This window comes from Leiobunum rupestre, chromosome 2 (assembly GCF_980474605.1).
Source record: "Leiobunum rupestre chromosome 2, qqLeiRupe1.1.hap1, whole genome shotgun sequence".
In the NCBI taxonomy this organism is placed as follows: Eukaryota; Metazoa; Arthropoda; class Arachnida; order Opiliones; family Sclerosomatidae; genus Leiobunum; species Leiobunum rupestre.
In genome coordinates this window covers 70,516,372-70,529,669 of record NC_143385.1, presented here as the reverse complement: position 1 = coordinate 70,529,669, position 13,298 = coordinate 70,516,372, and the positions used below count along the sequence as shown (strand labels likewise).

Here is a 13,298-nt window from a genome sequence, read left to right as displayed (position 1 = left end):
CAGAACCACCGACACTTGTTACGCTTCATTGAAAATTAGACCTTCAGCTTTATCGGAAGCGTATTTAATAGAGTACGAAATTTTGGTTTAATTGAAATAGAATTGAAATTGAAATTATTGCATCGAAGAAATTCTAATTTAGCGATTTCTCTATTGATTAAAAACAAATGCGCCACCCAGGTTTCGAACCCAGGCCATTCGACTTGGCAGTCGAGCGCTCTATTACAGAACCACCGATAGCTGCTTAGCTTCATTGAAAATAAGATACTCATCGTAAGCATAATAGGTAATAAAGTCTTGAATTTTTTTATGAATGAATTTATGAAGGCCTAATCTGATTTTTTTACGAATGACATTATGTTGATTTAATCTTGTTTAAAATAATAAGTTGTTGAATTTCAAGGAAGGGAAGGGTCTTATGGTACTTTTGTTAGTTATTTTTTTAATGAATGGAGATAAAGATTTTTTCTGTTGTATATTTTTTCTTTAATTTTTAAGAGTATTTACTTCTTCCGCGAGGAACCTTTTTGCCGTTTATTTTTGGTCTATTAATTTTTTGAGAATATTTAAGTTTTTCGGAATTGGATCATTTTTGATGGAAAAAATATAATCTCTTCAATTTTTCGAACTTTAGTCAAATCTTGACGGGTCAAAACAAAAACACAAAATAAAAGTCGTTGCCGTCATTATAGAAGATATAGTCTTTCTTAGTTCTTGGCTGTCAGACGAGCTATTACAGGACGGGGTCCTGGTGTCGGTCAAAAGTTATGAGGTAACTTTGCGGTTTTAATTAGTTTGTTCGGTCTTCGGTAAAGAAAAGAGTTAAATTGTGTTTCGCGTTTGGAACGTGAGTGAATGGACTTAAGTGTATGAACAGTGCGTGCTTAAGACTGAAAGTGTTTAAGTAATTGTGAACTAACTCAAGTCAGCTGTAAGATAAAATTAATTGTTATTATTTTTGGAATTGGAATAACCTAATTATACCCTTGAAATTATCATCTCAACCTGTGAGGCTAATTAAGTAGATTGGAAGTAATTAGTAACAAACAGCTCTCAGCTGTTAATTAAGACAGTTTATAGTTAGGTAGTTTGAATTTAGTTAAAATTACTCAGTATAATTTATGATATTTAGTTAAGTGTAAGTGTGTTTTGGTTTATTTTTCAATCACGATCAGTTGCAGGCTAAGAAAGACAAAATATATAGTACATTCGGCGCAAGGATACCTCAGACCAGTTCCGGCCAGTCGACCGCGCGTAATTTAAATTTCGTGAGTTTCATCATTTTTTCGCGCCATCTAGGAACCGAAATTGGAATCTATTTTTTAATTTCATGTTGTCATGAGTTTAATTACTGAATGCAGCTAAAGAAAATTCGATAATTGAAGCTCCAAATATTTTAAATAGCCCAAGAGGTTACTATAAAAAGCATGATAAAGGTTTATTGTTAACAAGTAAAGAGAAAAATATAATTTTAAACGTCTATAGCTCATTAAGACAACGTTACCCCCAAGAAAGCGTGGTAACTATTTTAAAAGAAACTGCCGATTTAACTGGTAAGACGTAGAAATAAATTTACAAAATTAAATAATTATACCTACTATTTTAAATTTAAGAATGATAGGAATGCCTTATCTTTTAAATTTGCTCGCCACCACAATTATGAAATTAAAAAATAAATATTCCAATTTCGGTCTCACTATAAGACCAATCTAGTCTTAGACACTTGAGTACCAGTTCTGTACAATTACGTAGAAGGGATATATATTGTTGGGTTATTGATTAAAGTTAAATCTAGAACGTTCCATAGACTGCTCTGAACAAAAATAAACATTTATAATTTTGCATAATTCTTGTTGCCATTTTATTTTATAATCACTCGCCCACAACATTACAGTTCTGGCAATCCCGAATCAAATAAATTTTCGATATAACGGCGACGGGAAATTATTCTCGTAAATTTATCGCGCGGCCTTAGGGAATATTCTTTTAACAAAATTTCGATAAAATATCGTTCGATTAAAATCGGCCCGATTCCGTTAAAATTATAAACCAAAACGCGAACGAACGTTATAATACCCTCTGTAGATATTTCTTTCATTAAAATTTGCTTCGTATTATATTCAACTGATAAACTTGTACTGTAACAAGTTGGCAAGCCAAAATATACCTCTCCTCGGAAGAATTGTCCCTAGTGGTATTAATTTCTCGAGATAACCCTTAAAGATATATCTCCGCAATTTAGGGTTATTTATTAAAAATATTAACCCATTTCTATCCCGCCCGGTATAAAATTTTAATTATAATTAAAATAATTGAGACGAAACGACCAATTTTAATTTATTCAGAATATCATAAGTTAAGTAGTTACAACAGTAAGTTAGACGTACTATAACAATGCACAATTGAATTAAACCCTTTTACAGAACAAGTTTATCAGTTAAATATAATACGAAGCAAATTTTAATGAAATATCTACAGAGGCTTTTAGGAATTACTCGCTTACGAAATACTTGCCGCATCTTTAACGCTCATTTTATTTCAACACTCGCCCTTGATGAAGATACCGTAGATATCTGGTAGTGGACGACTCGTTCACTTCCTGTTGACGTTGTGACGCATACCACATGAAAAAGACCAATGCCGTCCAATTTCCAATATCATATAATGACTCGCACACCCAAGAAATCATTGACTGCGTTAGAAATCGTAGATATCCAAATATCCACACCAAATGTATTTACAAGAAGCAAAAACCTTACCATCAACAAAGCACAGAGAGCCACTTGACTAACCGCCAGCTTTTAAAGCAATTCACGTTAAATTATCTCCTTTGAATTAACAGAACTATATATAGGTCGTTAAGAAAGTGGACCACCCACAGGGTCTACCCTTTAACCCTCTAATCTCGGCTGACTGCGCTAAAACAAGATTTAACCTTTAAAAAATACCAGATTAGGCCTTCATAAATTCATTAATAAAAAAAGACTTTATTACCTATTATGCTTACGATGCCTGTCTTAATTTCAGTGAATCTAAGCAGCTATCGGTGGTTCTGTTGTAGAGCGCTCGACTGCCAAGCCGAATGGTCTGGGTTCGAAACCTGGGTGGCGCATTTGTTTTTAATCAATAGAGAAACGCTAAATTAGAATTTCTTCGATGCAATAATTTCAATTTCAATTCTATTTCAATTAAACCAAAATTTCGTACTCTATTAAATACGCTTCCGATAAAGCTGAAGGTCTAATTTTCAATAAGGCGTAACAAGTGTCGGTGGTTCTGTGGTAGAACGTCCGCCTGTCAATCAGGAGGTCTCGGGTTCAAATCCCGCCCGATGCGATCGCAAATTGATACTAAGACGAATACCGTGTACAACTGGTGGAAACCCTGCCATTGGACGTTGAGAGGTAGCATTACACTCAGCACTCGGTCCGTCCCAAAGTCATTAAGAAGAAGTTGGAGAGAAAACGCCCATATAAACACAACAGACTCAACATGCACAACCATCAGAACACAAACACAACAAATTCAACACTCACAACCTACGCATAAACATTACAAAAACGTAATACACCAAACCGTCACGACGGTGAGCGAAAAAACACCATCCAAACCAAACCGCAAATGCTTCCGTTAACGCTCACCGTCACACGGTGGTTTTGCCAACCCTTTGAGAAACTGCGTACGCAGTGATTACACTTTGCACCGAAAATGCGAACGCGTTCGCAGTCCTGACAGACAGACACACCCACAGACCCACCCACAGACAGACACGGTCGTTGTATAACCCCTCCTAGGGGACTTTGTCCCCTCGGAGAGGTAAAAAGGGTTTAATTCAATTGTGCTTTGTTATAGTACGTCTAACTCACTGTTGTAACTACTTAACTTATGATATTCTGAATATATTAAAATTGGTCGTTTCTCTCAATTATTTTAATTATAATTAAAATTTTCTAGAATAGAATAGAACTGGGATAACATTTTTAAAAAATAACTCTAAATTGCGGAGATATATCTTTAAGGATTATCTCGAGAAATTAATACCACTAGGGACAATTCTTCCGAGGAGAGGTATATTTTGGCTTGCCAACTTGTTGTTTATAACAATAGAAGTTTCCACTTTTTTACGTTTAAAGTTATTATAATAACTTTAAACGTAAAAAAGCGGAAATAATATTTATTATAGGAAAAAGCTTAGCTTCGCTGAGTGATAAAAGACGAATCATGTCTAAAAGTTCTAGTTATTATTGTGTCCATTGCCCCCCCCCCCCCTTTTTTTTAAATAAACAAAGCTTGATTCCCCTTCCCGAAGTAAATGGGAATAGCCCCTCGTTCTCGAACTTTCCTCGGACTTTGCCCTTAAAATAAAAAATAGAAGCGCTGTGTAGACAGAAATGTAGCGGAATGAAAAAAGAAGTGTTTTTTATAACGGTTGAGAACGGCCACTCGCCTCAATTCTTTTGTAAAGTTTAGAAATCATTAAAGTTTGAATTTGTTGATTATTTCGAGAAGTTGTCAGGTGGTTTTAATCTTAGAGTAGTAATTAACATGGTTCCGAAACCCGGGAACCTTTAGATAGGAGTGAACGCGTATAAAAGAAAGCGGCGTGTTTAACTTGAAAGGTTCATTTTGAAGGACTCTTGATTACTTTAGAAGACACGTGACGTGACGAACAATTTCACGATGGAATTGGAACGGGTGGTTTCTAAACGGGACACTTTCCGTAGTTTAGCTGATACGTTAATTACGAAAATAGAAGAACAATTGGAGAAGGATCCGCCGAATGTTATCTTGATTGAGTGTTTAGTGGCAAAGTTAGTCAGGAAAGAAGAAGCATTAAAAGCACTTGATGAAGAGATCGAGGATGCTGTACCCCTGACAAACATGGCGGCAACGGTCAGGGAAGCTGAAGAACAAATTGATAAAATTATTGTGATTAAAACGGAAGCGGAAATGTTGATTAAAGGGATCCCTCACTCACAACAGGGGAAGGCATAGGGGTCACAAAAAAACTGGTTTTGAAGCACACTGCAAGTCTGGATGTTATGCTACCCCTATGCCTCCCCCTGTTGTGAGTGATGGATCCCTTTAAGAATTCTCTAATGTCAACACGAAGAAGGAACAACTCCGGGGGATCATCGGATACCAAACATTTCGCACAACGTTCAACAACTGGGCAAGTACAAAATTCATTTTCCGCGCGACCTCCAAAAATTGAGATTCCCAAATTTAACGGAGAGGTCCAACTATGGAAAAGTTTTTGGTCTCAGTTTGAGCTCTTAATTGATAAGAGCGTTAGAAGTAACACTGAGAAACTGGTGTATTTGAGATCATATTTAGTGGGACCTGCTTACAACGCCGTTTCGTCACTAAGTATAGAAGATACGAATTATCGCGTAGCGATTGGGATCTTAGAAAGAAGATTTGGAAGGGTTGATGTCATAAAGAACGCCCATATGAACAATATTTTCAATTTATAGGAATATATTTTTAATGCGAAGCTTTAGAAGTTCCTGAGTCCTGACATTAATGAAGGCATTATGTGTGTCCCTGGAAAAGAAATTCGCAAGAATATGAAAATAACGAGGCTTGAAACTGGCAGACGACACGTCACCAGAAGATTTACACGATATGAACATTTCTGTACTCATAGGATCAGAATACTACTGCCGTGTAGTTACTGGAAAATTCCTGCATTTGGACGAAATGGTTGGCGCTACTGAGAGTATTTTCGGATGGCTAATTCAAGGTCCGACCACGTCAGCTGTGATGTCCATCGGAACTAAAGTAGGATGCGTTACAGTCAATCACGTCCAAGTTTACGACGAAAAAATCACGGGAGATCTTAAAAGATTATGGGAACTGGAATCCATTGGAATTATTGACAATATAGAAGACCATTCTCAGAGGAAAGAGGCAACAAGAAACTTTGAGGAAACCGTAAAATTCACGGGAGAACGATATCAAGTGAATTTACCGTGGATAAAGGAGTTGATACCCGAACTGTCCTTGAACTACAATAATTCATACCGAAGACTAGCAAGTTTAGGGCGAAGATTTCAACGTGAACCCGAGTTATACCAGGACTATAAAACCGTCCTAGAAGATTATCTACAAAAGGGAATTATTGAACACGTAAATGTAGACAGTTTACCGAATAATGATCTTATTTACTACCTTCCTCACCAAGCCGTGATAGACAAGGAAAGAATAACCACAACACTCAGAATAGTTTTTGATGGTTCTGCTAAAGAAGAAGGGAAACTTTCTCTAAACGAATGTTTACAGCAGGGAGACAATTTAAATCCGGAGCTTTACGACGTTATTGTTAGATTCAGAAAACACAAGGTCGCATTTATGGGTGACGTCCAACAGGCCTTTTTACAAATCGAAATCGCCCCCAAAGACCGAGATGTATTGCGCTTCTTGTGGTTTCAGGAACCTCCAACGAATGGGACCTCCATGAAAGTAAAAATACTTCAATTTACAAGAATGGTTTTCGGAGTAACATGCAGTCCATTTCTACTTGCAATTACCATTCGCCATCATGCAAGAAAATATGAAGAGGAATTCCCAAAAGCAGCGAAAATACTGGAACACGACTTGTATGTCGACGATCTAACATCAGGAGAACAAAACGTTGAACCAGCATACGAAAGATCGAAGGAGGCCAAAGAAATATTAGAAGACGCCGGAATGACTCTACGAAAATGGTTGTCAAACTCAAAGGACCTTATGGAAGTTTGGAATCAGGAAGGTTTTATAGAAAGCATTCCCGAAGAGAAACCAATAATTGGAATTCCCGCGACGTCAAAGGTCCTAGGGCTGGCTTGGAACTATCGAGAAGACAACTTTTATTTCGTAGTCAAAGGTTTTTGACTTATTTGAAATCGGCTTCAACCACCAAGAGAACGATCCTGAAAGCATCGGCTAGGATTTTTGACCTTATTGGATTCTCGTCACCTTACACCATCCGAGTCAAGATGATTTTACAAAACTGTGGGGAAAAGGCTTGGACTGGGATGAAGAAGTACCCGTTGATCTTGAAGACTTGTGGAAAAATTGGGCCAACGAATTAAGTACAATCAGTTTAATGAAGATTCCAAAACACTTCTTTTTGGGCGAATCAGAAAGTGACCTTGAAAAAGTGCAACTCTACTGTTTCACTGACGCCAGTGAATCCGCATATGGATCGGTTTGTTACGTGAGATACGTGACAAAAAGCGGACGAATTGGAGTAACTATGATCACTTCTAAGGCCAGAGTGTCTCCCATGAAAAAGGTTACCTTGCCTCGATTGGAATTATTGGCCGCAGTGATTGGAACGCGACTTACCATAAGGATCAAAGAGGATTTCAAGATTAAAGCAGAAAATATCTATTTTTGGAGTGACTCAACCATAACCCTTTACTGGATTAAAGGAAGTGCCCGAAGATGGAAGCCCTTCGTGGCGAATCGAGTAACAGAAGTACAGGAAAAGGTTTCTCCCCAATCTTTGAACCATATAAGCGGGAAGGAGAATCCAGCAGATTTATTGACCCGTGGATTTGAATTAGAGAAATTAATCGAAAATGACTTATGGTTGCGAGGACCAAATTGGCTATCACAACAAGAAAAAAGTTGGCCAATTAAGAAAGTTGACCTGGAAAATCAAGTAGAAGAAACAGAAGTTGAGCTACGTTAATGTTATAAAACTACGTCAGTAAATACCTGCGCAAACAAGGGCATCGACCTTTTCATGGAACCAGAAGACTATAGTGATTCTAACTACTTATTAAGAGTCACCGCCTGGGTCAACCGATTTATAAATAACTGCCGAAAAAAGGATGTACAGAAATCGGAGACATTAACAACTGAAGAATTAAAAACGTCAAAAGACTATTGGGCATTGGAAACTCAGAATTCTGCCTTTCAGAAGGACATCAAAGCTATAAGAGAGAAGAAACCCATCACTAAGGACTCTCCATTAGAACAATTGAATCCTTTTATCGACGAAAACCAGATACTGCGAGTTGGAGGAAAATTACAATACACGGAATTCACCTATTCCGAAAAGCACCCAATATTACTTCCAAACAAGAACCACTTGACGCAGCTAATAATTATGAAAGAACATGAGAATTTAATGCACGCAGGAGTGTCTACTACATTAGCAACTCTTTGAGAAAATTATTGGATATTAAAAGGTAGACAAGCGACAAAGCAAGTCATAAGCCGCTGCATCATGTGTAAAAAATGGAAGTCAAAACCATATAGCGAAAAAACTGCTCCCTTACCCAAGGATAGGGTTTGCAAATCACCTCCATTCGCCATTTCGGGGATAGACTTCGCTGGACCTTTGATTATAAAGGACTTCAGAAAAACCGATATGAAGAAAGCCAGTTCAACGAAGTCCTATATAGCCTTGTTCACCTACAGGGCCGGCGTTAGGGGGGGGTAAGAGGGGCAAAAGTACCCCGGGCCCGGGCCTCTGAAAGGGGCCCGCCGGAACGGGTGCCTATCTAAAATTTTCTGACTATTTCCAAAAAAACCAAATTTTGGAGTAAAAACTACCTGGGGCCTGTTAAATCCTAGCGCCGGCCCTGTTCACCTGTGCCGTGACAAGGGCCATTCATTTAGAACTGGTGTCAAGTTTGACCACTGAGTGTTTTTTACTGGCTCTGAGAAGATTCATGTCCATAAGAGGATTGATCGAAATTATGTATTCAGACAACACCCTGACTTTTAGAAAGGCAGACAGAGAAATAAGCAGGCTTTATCACATCGCTCAAAACTGGAGGGTCAAGGAATTCTGCAACTCTAAAGGCGTAAAATGGAAGTACATTGTCCCCAAGTCTCCTTGGGAAGGTGGATGGTGGGAAAGGCTGGTACGCTCTACTAAACAAGTACTAAAGAAGAATCTTGGTAGTGCTCTTTTAAACTTCGAAGAACTAAGTACCGTATTGGTAGAGGTTTCGAAAATAATAACTTCTCGGCCAATCACCTACTTGAACGAAGACGCAAATGATTTGTCACCTCTTACCCCATTGCATTTCCTAATCCCCAACCGAAGTACTTCTTTTCCCATAGAGGACTTAAAACCTAGCGACGTGAAAGGGAATACCCTGAGAAGAAGATGGAGATATCAGGAGACGCTACTGAATCGAATCTGGAAAAGATGGAGAAAGGAATATATTTTGGATCTAAGGTCAGCCCATGATGTACAAAAGTCTACACCAGGAGCGAAATTGAAGATTGGTGACGTAGTTCTGATAGTCGAAGACAACCAACCACGTCAATCTTGGAAGCTGGGAAAAGTGGTAAAAACTGTTCTAGGAAGGGACGAGATAATCAGATCATGTTTTGTGAAACTATCTAATGGGAGCATTTTGAAAAGACCAGTTAAACTGTTGTGTAACTTAGAAATTTGAAAAAAAAATTGTTAGATATATTGAACTTATGAGACCCACCAGGTCTCATCGGGCGGGAATGTTAAAAGACGAATCATGTCTAAAAGTTCTAGTTATTATTGTGTCCATTGCCCCCCCCTTTTTAAAATAAACAAAGCTTGATTCCCCTTCCCGAAGTAAATGGGAATAGCCCCTCGTTCTCGAACTTTCCTCGGACTTTGCCCTTAAAATAAAAAAGAGAAGCGCTGCCAGCGCTGTCAGATTTGAAAACGGAAATAATGGTATCGACGATAAAAAATTATTGAATTCTTCGCAAAATTATTACACTTCCTATTTATGACGTTTTTAGCTAGTTTGGCGGGAGTTTCAAATCTGAAAGTAATGCTGTAGTCGTTTTAAGTGTTTTCCTCAAAGATTTACATGTTCTTGAAATACTTGACCTGTCATTCGACCACAGCACCGTAACCAGGATTTGATTTCAGGGGGGGCACGCAATGGAAGAAAATAAAAATAAAATAAAAAAATGTACATACAACCATACGTTTCAGGGCGGGCACGGCAGACATGTAGCGGAATGAAAAAAGAAGTGTTTTTTATAACGGTTGAGAACGGCCACTCGCCTCAATTCTTTTGTAAAGTTTAGAAATCATTAAAGTTTGATTTTGTTGATTATTTCGAGAAGTTGTCAGGTGGTTTTAATCTTAGAGTAGAAATTAACACTGAGTATAGAAGGTGATATATAGGTAGACCTGAGTCATTCGTTGCGGCCAAGAAGGGACAGGTATTTGAGAGGTTAATAAATTGTTTTAATGTAAATTAATTCCAATAAATTTTATTTTTGGTGTTACACACATACGTAATTTACGAGGCCACCGTATACCTTTAAAATTGTGTAGATTTTTAATATCGCCTTCTAGTGACCGACGCTGTATTTATACATCAAAACACACTATAAACTACATAACCGTAATGGCAACCACAATTGTTTACTACCCGTAAACCGCGTTTTTGATTAATAAATTAACGTTGAAATTTTAACAAAGTGTACAACACCAATGTACAAATGTCATCTTATGTATTGCTGTTTTCCTTTTCAGCCTATATATTGCGGCCATTTTTGTAACCTTTCATTACTAATATTCGAAAACGATGTGCCGAAAAGGTTTTAAAACACTACAGTATTAGTTACATGTATATATAGCACGCAAAAGAGGACCATTTTATAATAAATGTGTTACTGATTAGAAGGATAAACTTTCACCGATTGTCAGTACAATATAAATACTTAATTTTTAAGGTTTAATAAAGTTCGCGTTCGGTCTTGGGTGAGTACGCCGCCGTTTTCAAACACTTATACAAGTATGACTATTTTATTGTAAAACTTAGTCTAAATTTTATATATGTACTAGACAGTATAATTTTACACTAAGTTACCATTAAACAAGTTTTACTAAAAATTAATATTTAATCATAAATATATTTCACCAACTTACTTCAAAATGGCCGCAATATATAGGCTGAAAAGGAAAACAGCAATACATAAGATGACATTTGTACATTGGTGTTGTACACTTTGTTAAAATTTCAACGTTTATTTATTAATCAAATACGCGGTTTACGGGTAGTAAACAATTGTGGTTGCCATTACGGTTATGTAGTTTTTAGTGTGTTTTGATGTATAAATACAGCGTCGGTCACTAGAAGGCGATATTCCAAATCTACACAATTTTAAAGGTATACGGTGGCCTCGTAAATTACGTATGTGTGTAACACCAAAAATAAAATTTATTGGAATTAATTTACATTTAAAACAATTTATTAACCTTTCAAATACCTGTCCCTTCTTGGCCACAACGAATGACTCAGGTCTACCTATATATCACCTTCTATATACTCAGTGAAGCTAAGCTTTTTCCTATAATATATGTCCCTTCTTAAGAACAATACACGCATATATTTCTAGGAATGTTTTATTTGTTATATTTTATAAATTATATAGTTATATATTACATATATATTATAAATAATATGTATAAATTATATTTTCGTGGGTTATAAGTTCAATTCGAATAACGAAACTCTAAATATGAATTAGTTACCAATTTGAATTTATAATTATTGTTACAAGAGTATGTATAAAATAGTTTTGATTACGGTGTAAAACTAAGACCGAAACGATAATCAATTTAAATTGAACGTATTTAAACATTTAAAAATATACAATGAAAATAAATAGTTCAAAGCACTTATCATACCAAAACTATATTAATGAACATTTACCAACACATTACAATTTTCTTTTATTTCTTTCCACTAGGTTTACTGTTTGGTAAAATCGTAGACATATTTCTCAAATTATACTTCTTTACAATAATTTTTAAGTAGTACTAAATTATATTTTTCAAAAACATTTTCGCGTGAGTACAATACAGCTTGTAATGTTGTTCTACATTACTACAGTTTTATTCTTGGTAAACAGCCCACTCACTATAATAAATAATTGATGATCAGTACGTAAGTGTTTAGGATTCATTTGCACAATTTCAGTGAAGGGAATAGGCAAATAAACTGCACAACTTCTAACGGCTCTCGTTAATCCAGAATGGTTAAAAGGCAATGCAAGTGAGCTGGCATTTGCGTGAATATGTATGCAAAGTGCGAAACTTACGGTAAACTCTGCGTGGTCTCGCCAGTACTGAGGGGGGGGGTGTAGGCGGTTAAAAAGCACGTTGTTTTTCTTTATTTTGCCACAGAACTTGCGTTGCCCTTTAACAATATTTTCCCCCAATAGTGTATGTTGACGAATAGTTTGAAACACTTTTACTTTCTGTATTAGCATTTTCTCAATAAAATTTAATTTAGAAATGTCATTTGGCACGGGATCTACTTGAAGGCCATTAAGAAAACATTGCGGTGGTATTTTACCCGATTGAAGATACTGCGTACATAACACGCATAATCGCTTTTCGTCAAACATAAAACGAACTCCAACGTTACCTTCCAATTCTGCCATATCATCATCATTTGCAATATTAACCTTTAAAATATCTGCCACTGTGATTTGAGGCTCTTTGAATTGCCAGGCAGCAATAAAAAGCATTAAACCTTCGTTGCTATCTAAATTATGTGTATCAAAACAATTTCCCACAAATTTGAACTTGCTATTCTTAAAAAGCTTTTCACAACTTTCACAAGGCGAATCATGGAACTCGTACTTCTCTTTATAGCAAATTACTAGCTGCTTGCCATACTTAGATAGCAGATCAGACTCGTCTAATGAAGGTTGCACTACGTCAGAGTCAGATTCAATATTCGCTTTCCGTAAACCTATCTTAAACGCCGCAATGTACTTTATTAGACACTGTAGCTTATCAAAATTACCTATTTTAATAGTCAGACACAGTTTTTGATAAAGGTCAGACCAAGTTTTAACCTTGTAAATATATTTTAGAAGAATACGAAGCGCAATAAAATGTGGAGCTAATTCCCTCAGAATTCTCAAACAACTCGTACATTTCTTAGAATCAAGGCAGTAGAGTGGGTGACCCATTCTAACTTGGTGCTAAATACTTCAAGCCAAACATAATTTTTGGAATAACCTATTGTCTTGAATTTGTTTTTCCATTTTTCTACAGACATAGGCCCACTATCACAAATAGCGCCACAATTCCAAGAATGTTTGTTCTCTGTTATTTTTCACCATTCCCTTCATCAGCATTTACAATAAGAGGTATTATGTTATGTACTCATTATTTAACATCAATAACAAGTGGTTTTTCATCCATCATATTTGTGCATGGTTGATACGACGTTTCCCAAAAATACGTTTCATTGGTATAGCGTCGTGATATTTTTTCCAACTAAAGTAATCAATCAAATGATCAGCATTTACAGTTGCAGGAAAGCGATCAA

General features: G+C 36.5%; 2 protein-coding genes across 2 annotated transcripts; both read left to right on the top strand.

Annotated features, from left to right (window-relative positions):
• Positions 1-4,680: 4,680 nt before the first annotated feature.
• On the top strand, positions 4,681-8,161 carry LOC149958909 (uncharacterized). Its single transcript, XM_090167285.1, has 5 exons — positions 4,681-4,929; positions 5,268-5,370; positions 5,600-6,868; positions 7,008-7,666; positions 7,721-8,161. Exons 1-5 carry the CDS (start codon positions 4,681-4,683, stop codon positions 8,159-8,161), a joined length of 2,721 nt encoding a protein of 906 aa, XP_090023411.1.
• A 535-nt stretch (positions 8,162-8,696) lies between these two features.
• On the top strand, positions 8,697-9,407 carry LOC149958908 (uncharacterized). The gene has a single exon (XM_090167284.1). It carries the CDS (start codon positions 8,697-8,699, stop codon positions 9,405-9,407), a length of 711 nt encoding a protein of 236 aa, XP_090023410.1.
• Positions 9,408-13,298: the final 3,891 nt, after the last annotated feature.

Coding starts and splice junctions, on each gene's coding strand:
- LOC149958909 (XM_090167285.1), top strand. CDS start 4,681: ATGGAATTGGAACGGGTGGTTTCTAAACGGGACACTTTCCGTAGTTTA. Junction 5,371..5,599: donor CAACGCCGTTTCGTCACTAA/GTATAGAAGATA, acceptor TGAAACTGGCAG/ACGACACGTCACCAGAAGAT. Junction 6,869..7,007: donor CTTTTATTTCGTAGTCAAAG/GTTTTTGACTTA, acceptor TGTGGGGAAAAG/GCTTGGACTGGGATGAAGAA.
- LOC149958908 (XM_090167284.1), top strand. CDS start 8,697: ATGTATTCAGACAACACCCTGACTTTTAGAAAGGCAGACAGAGAAATA.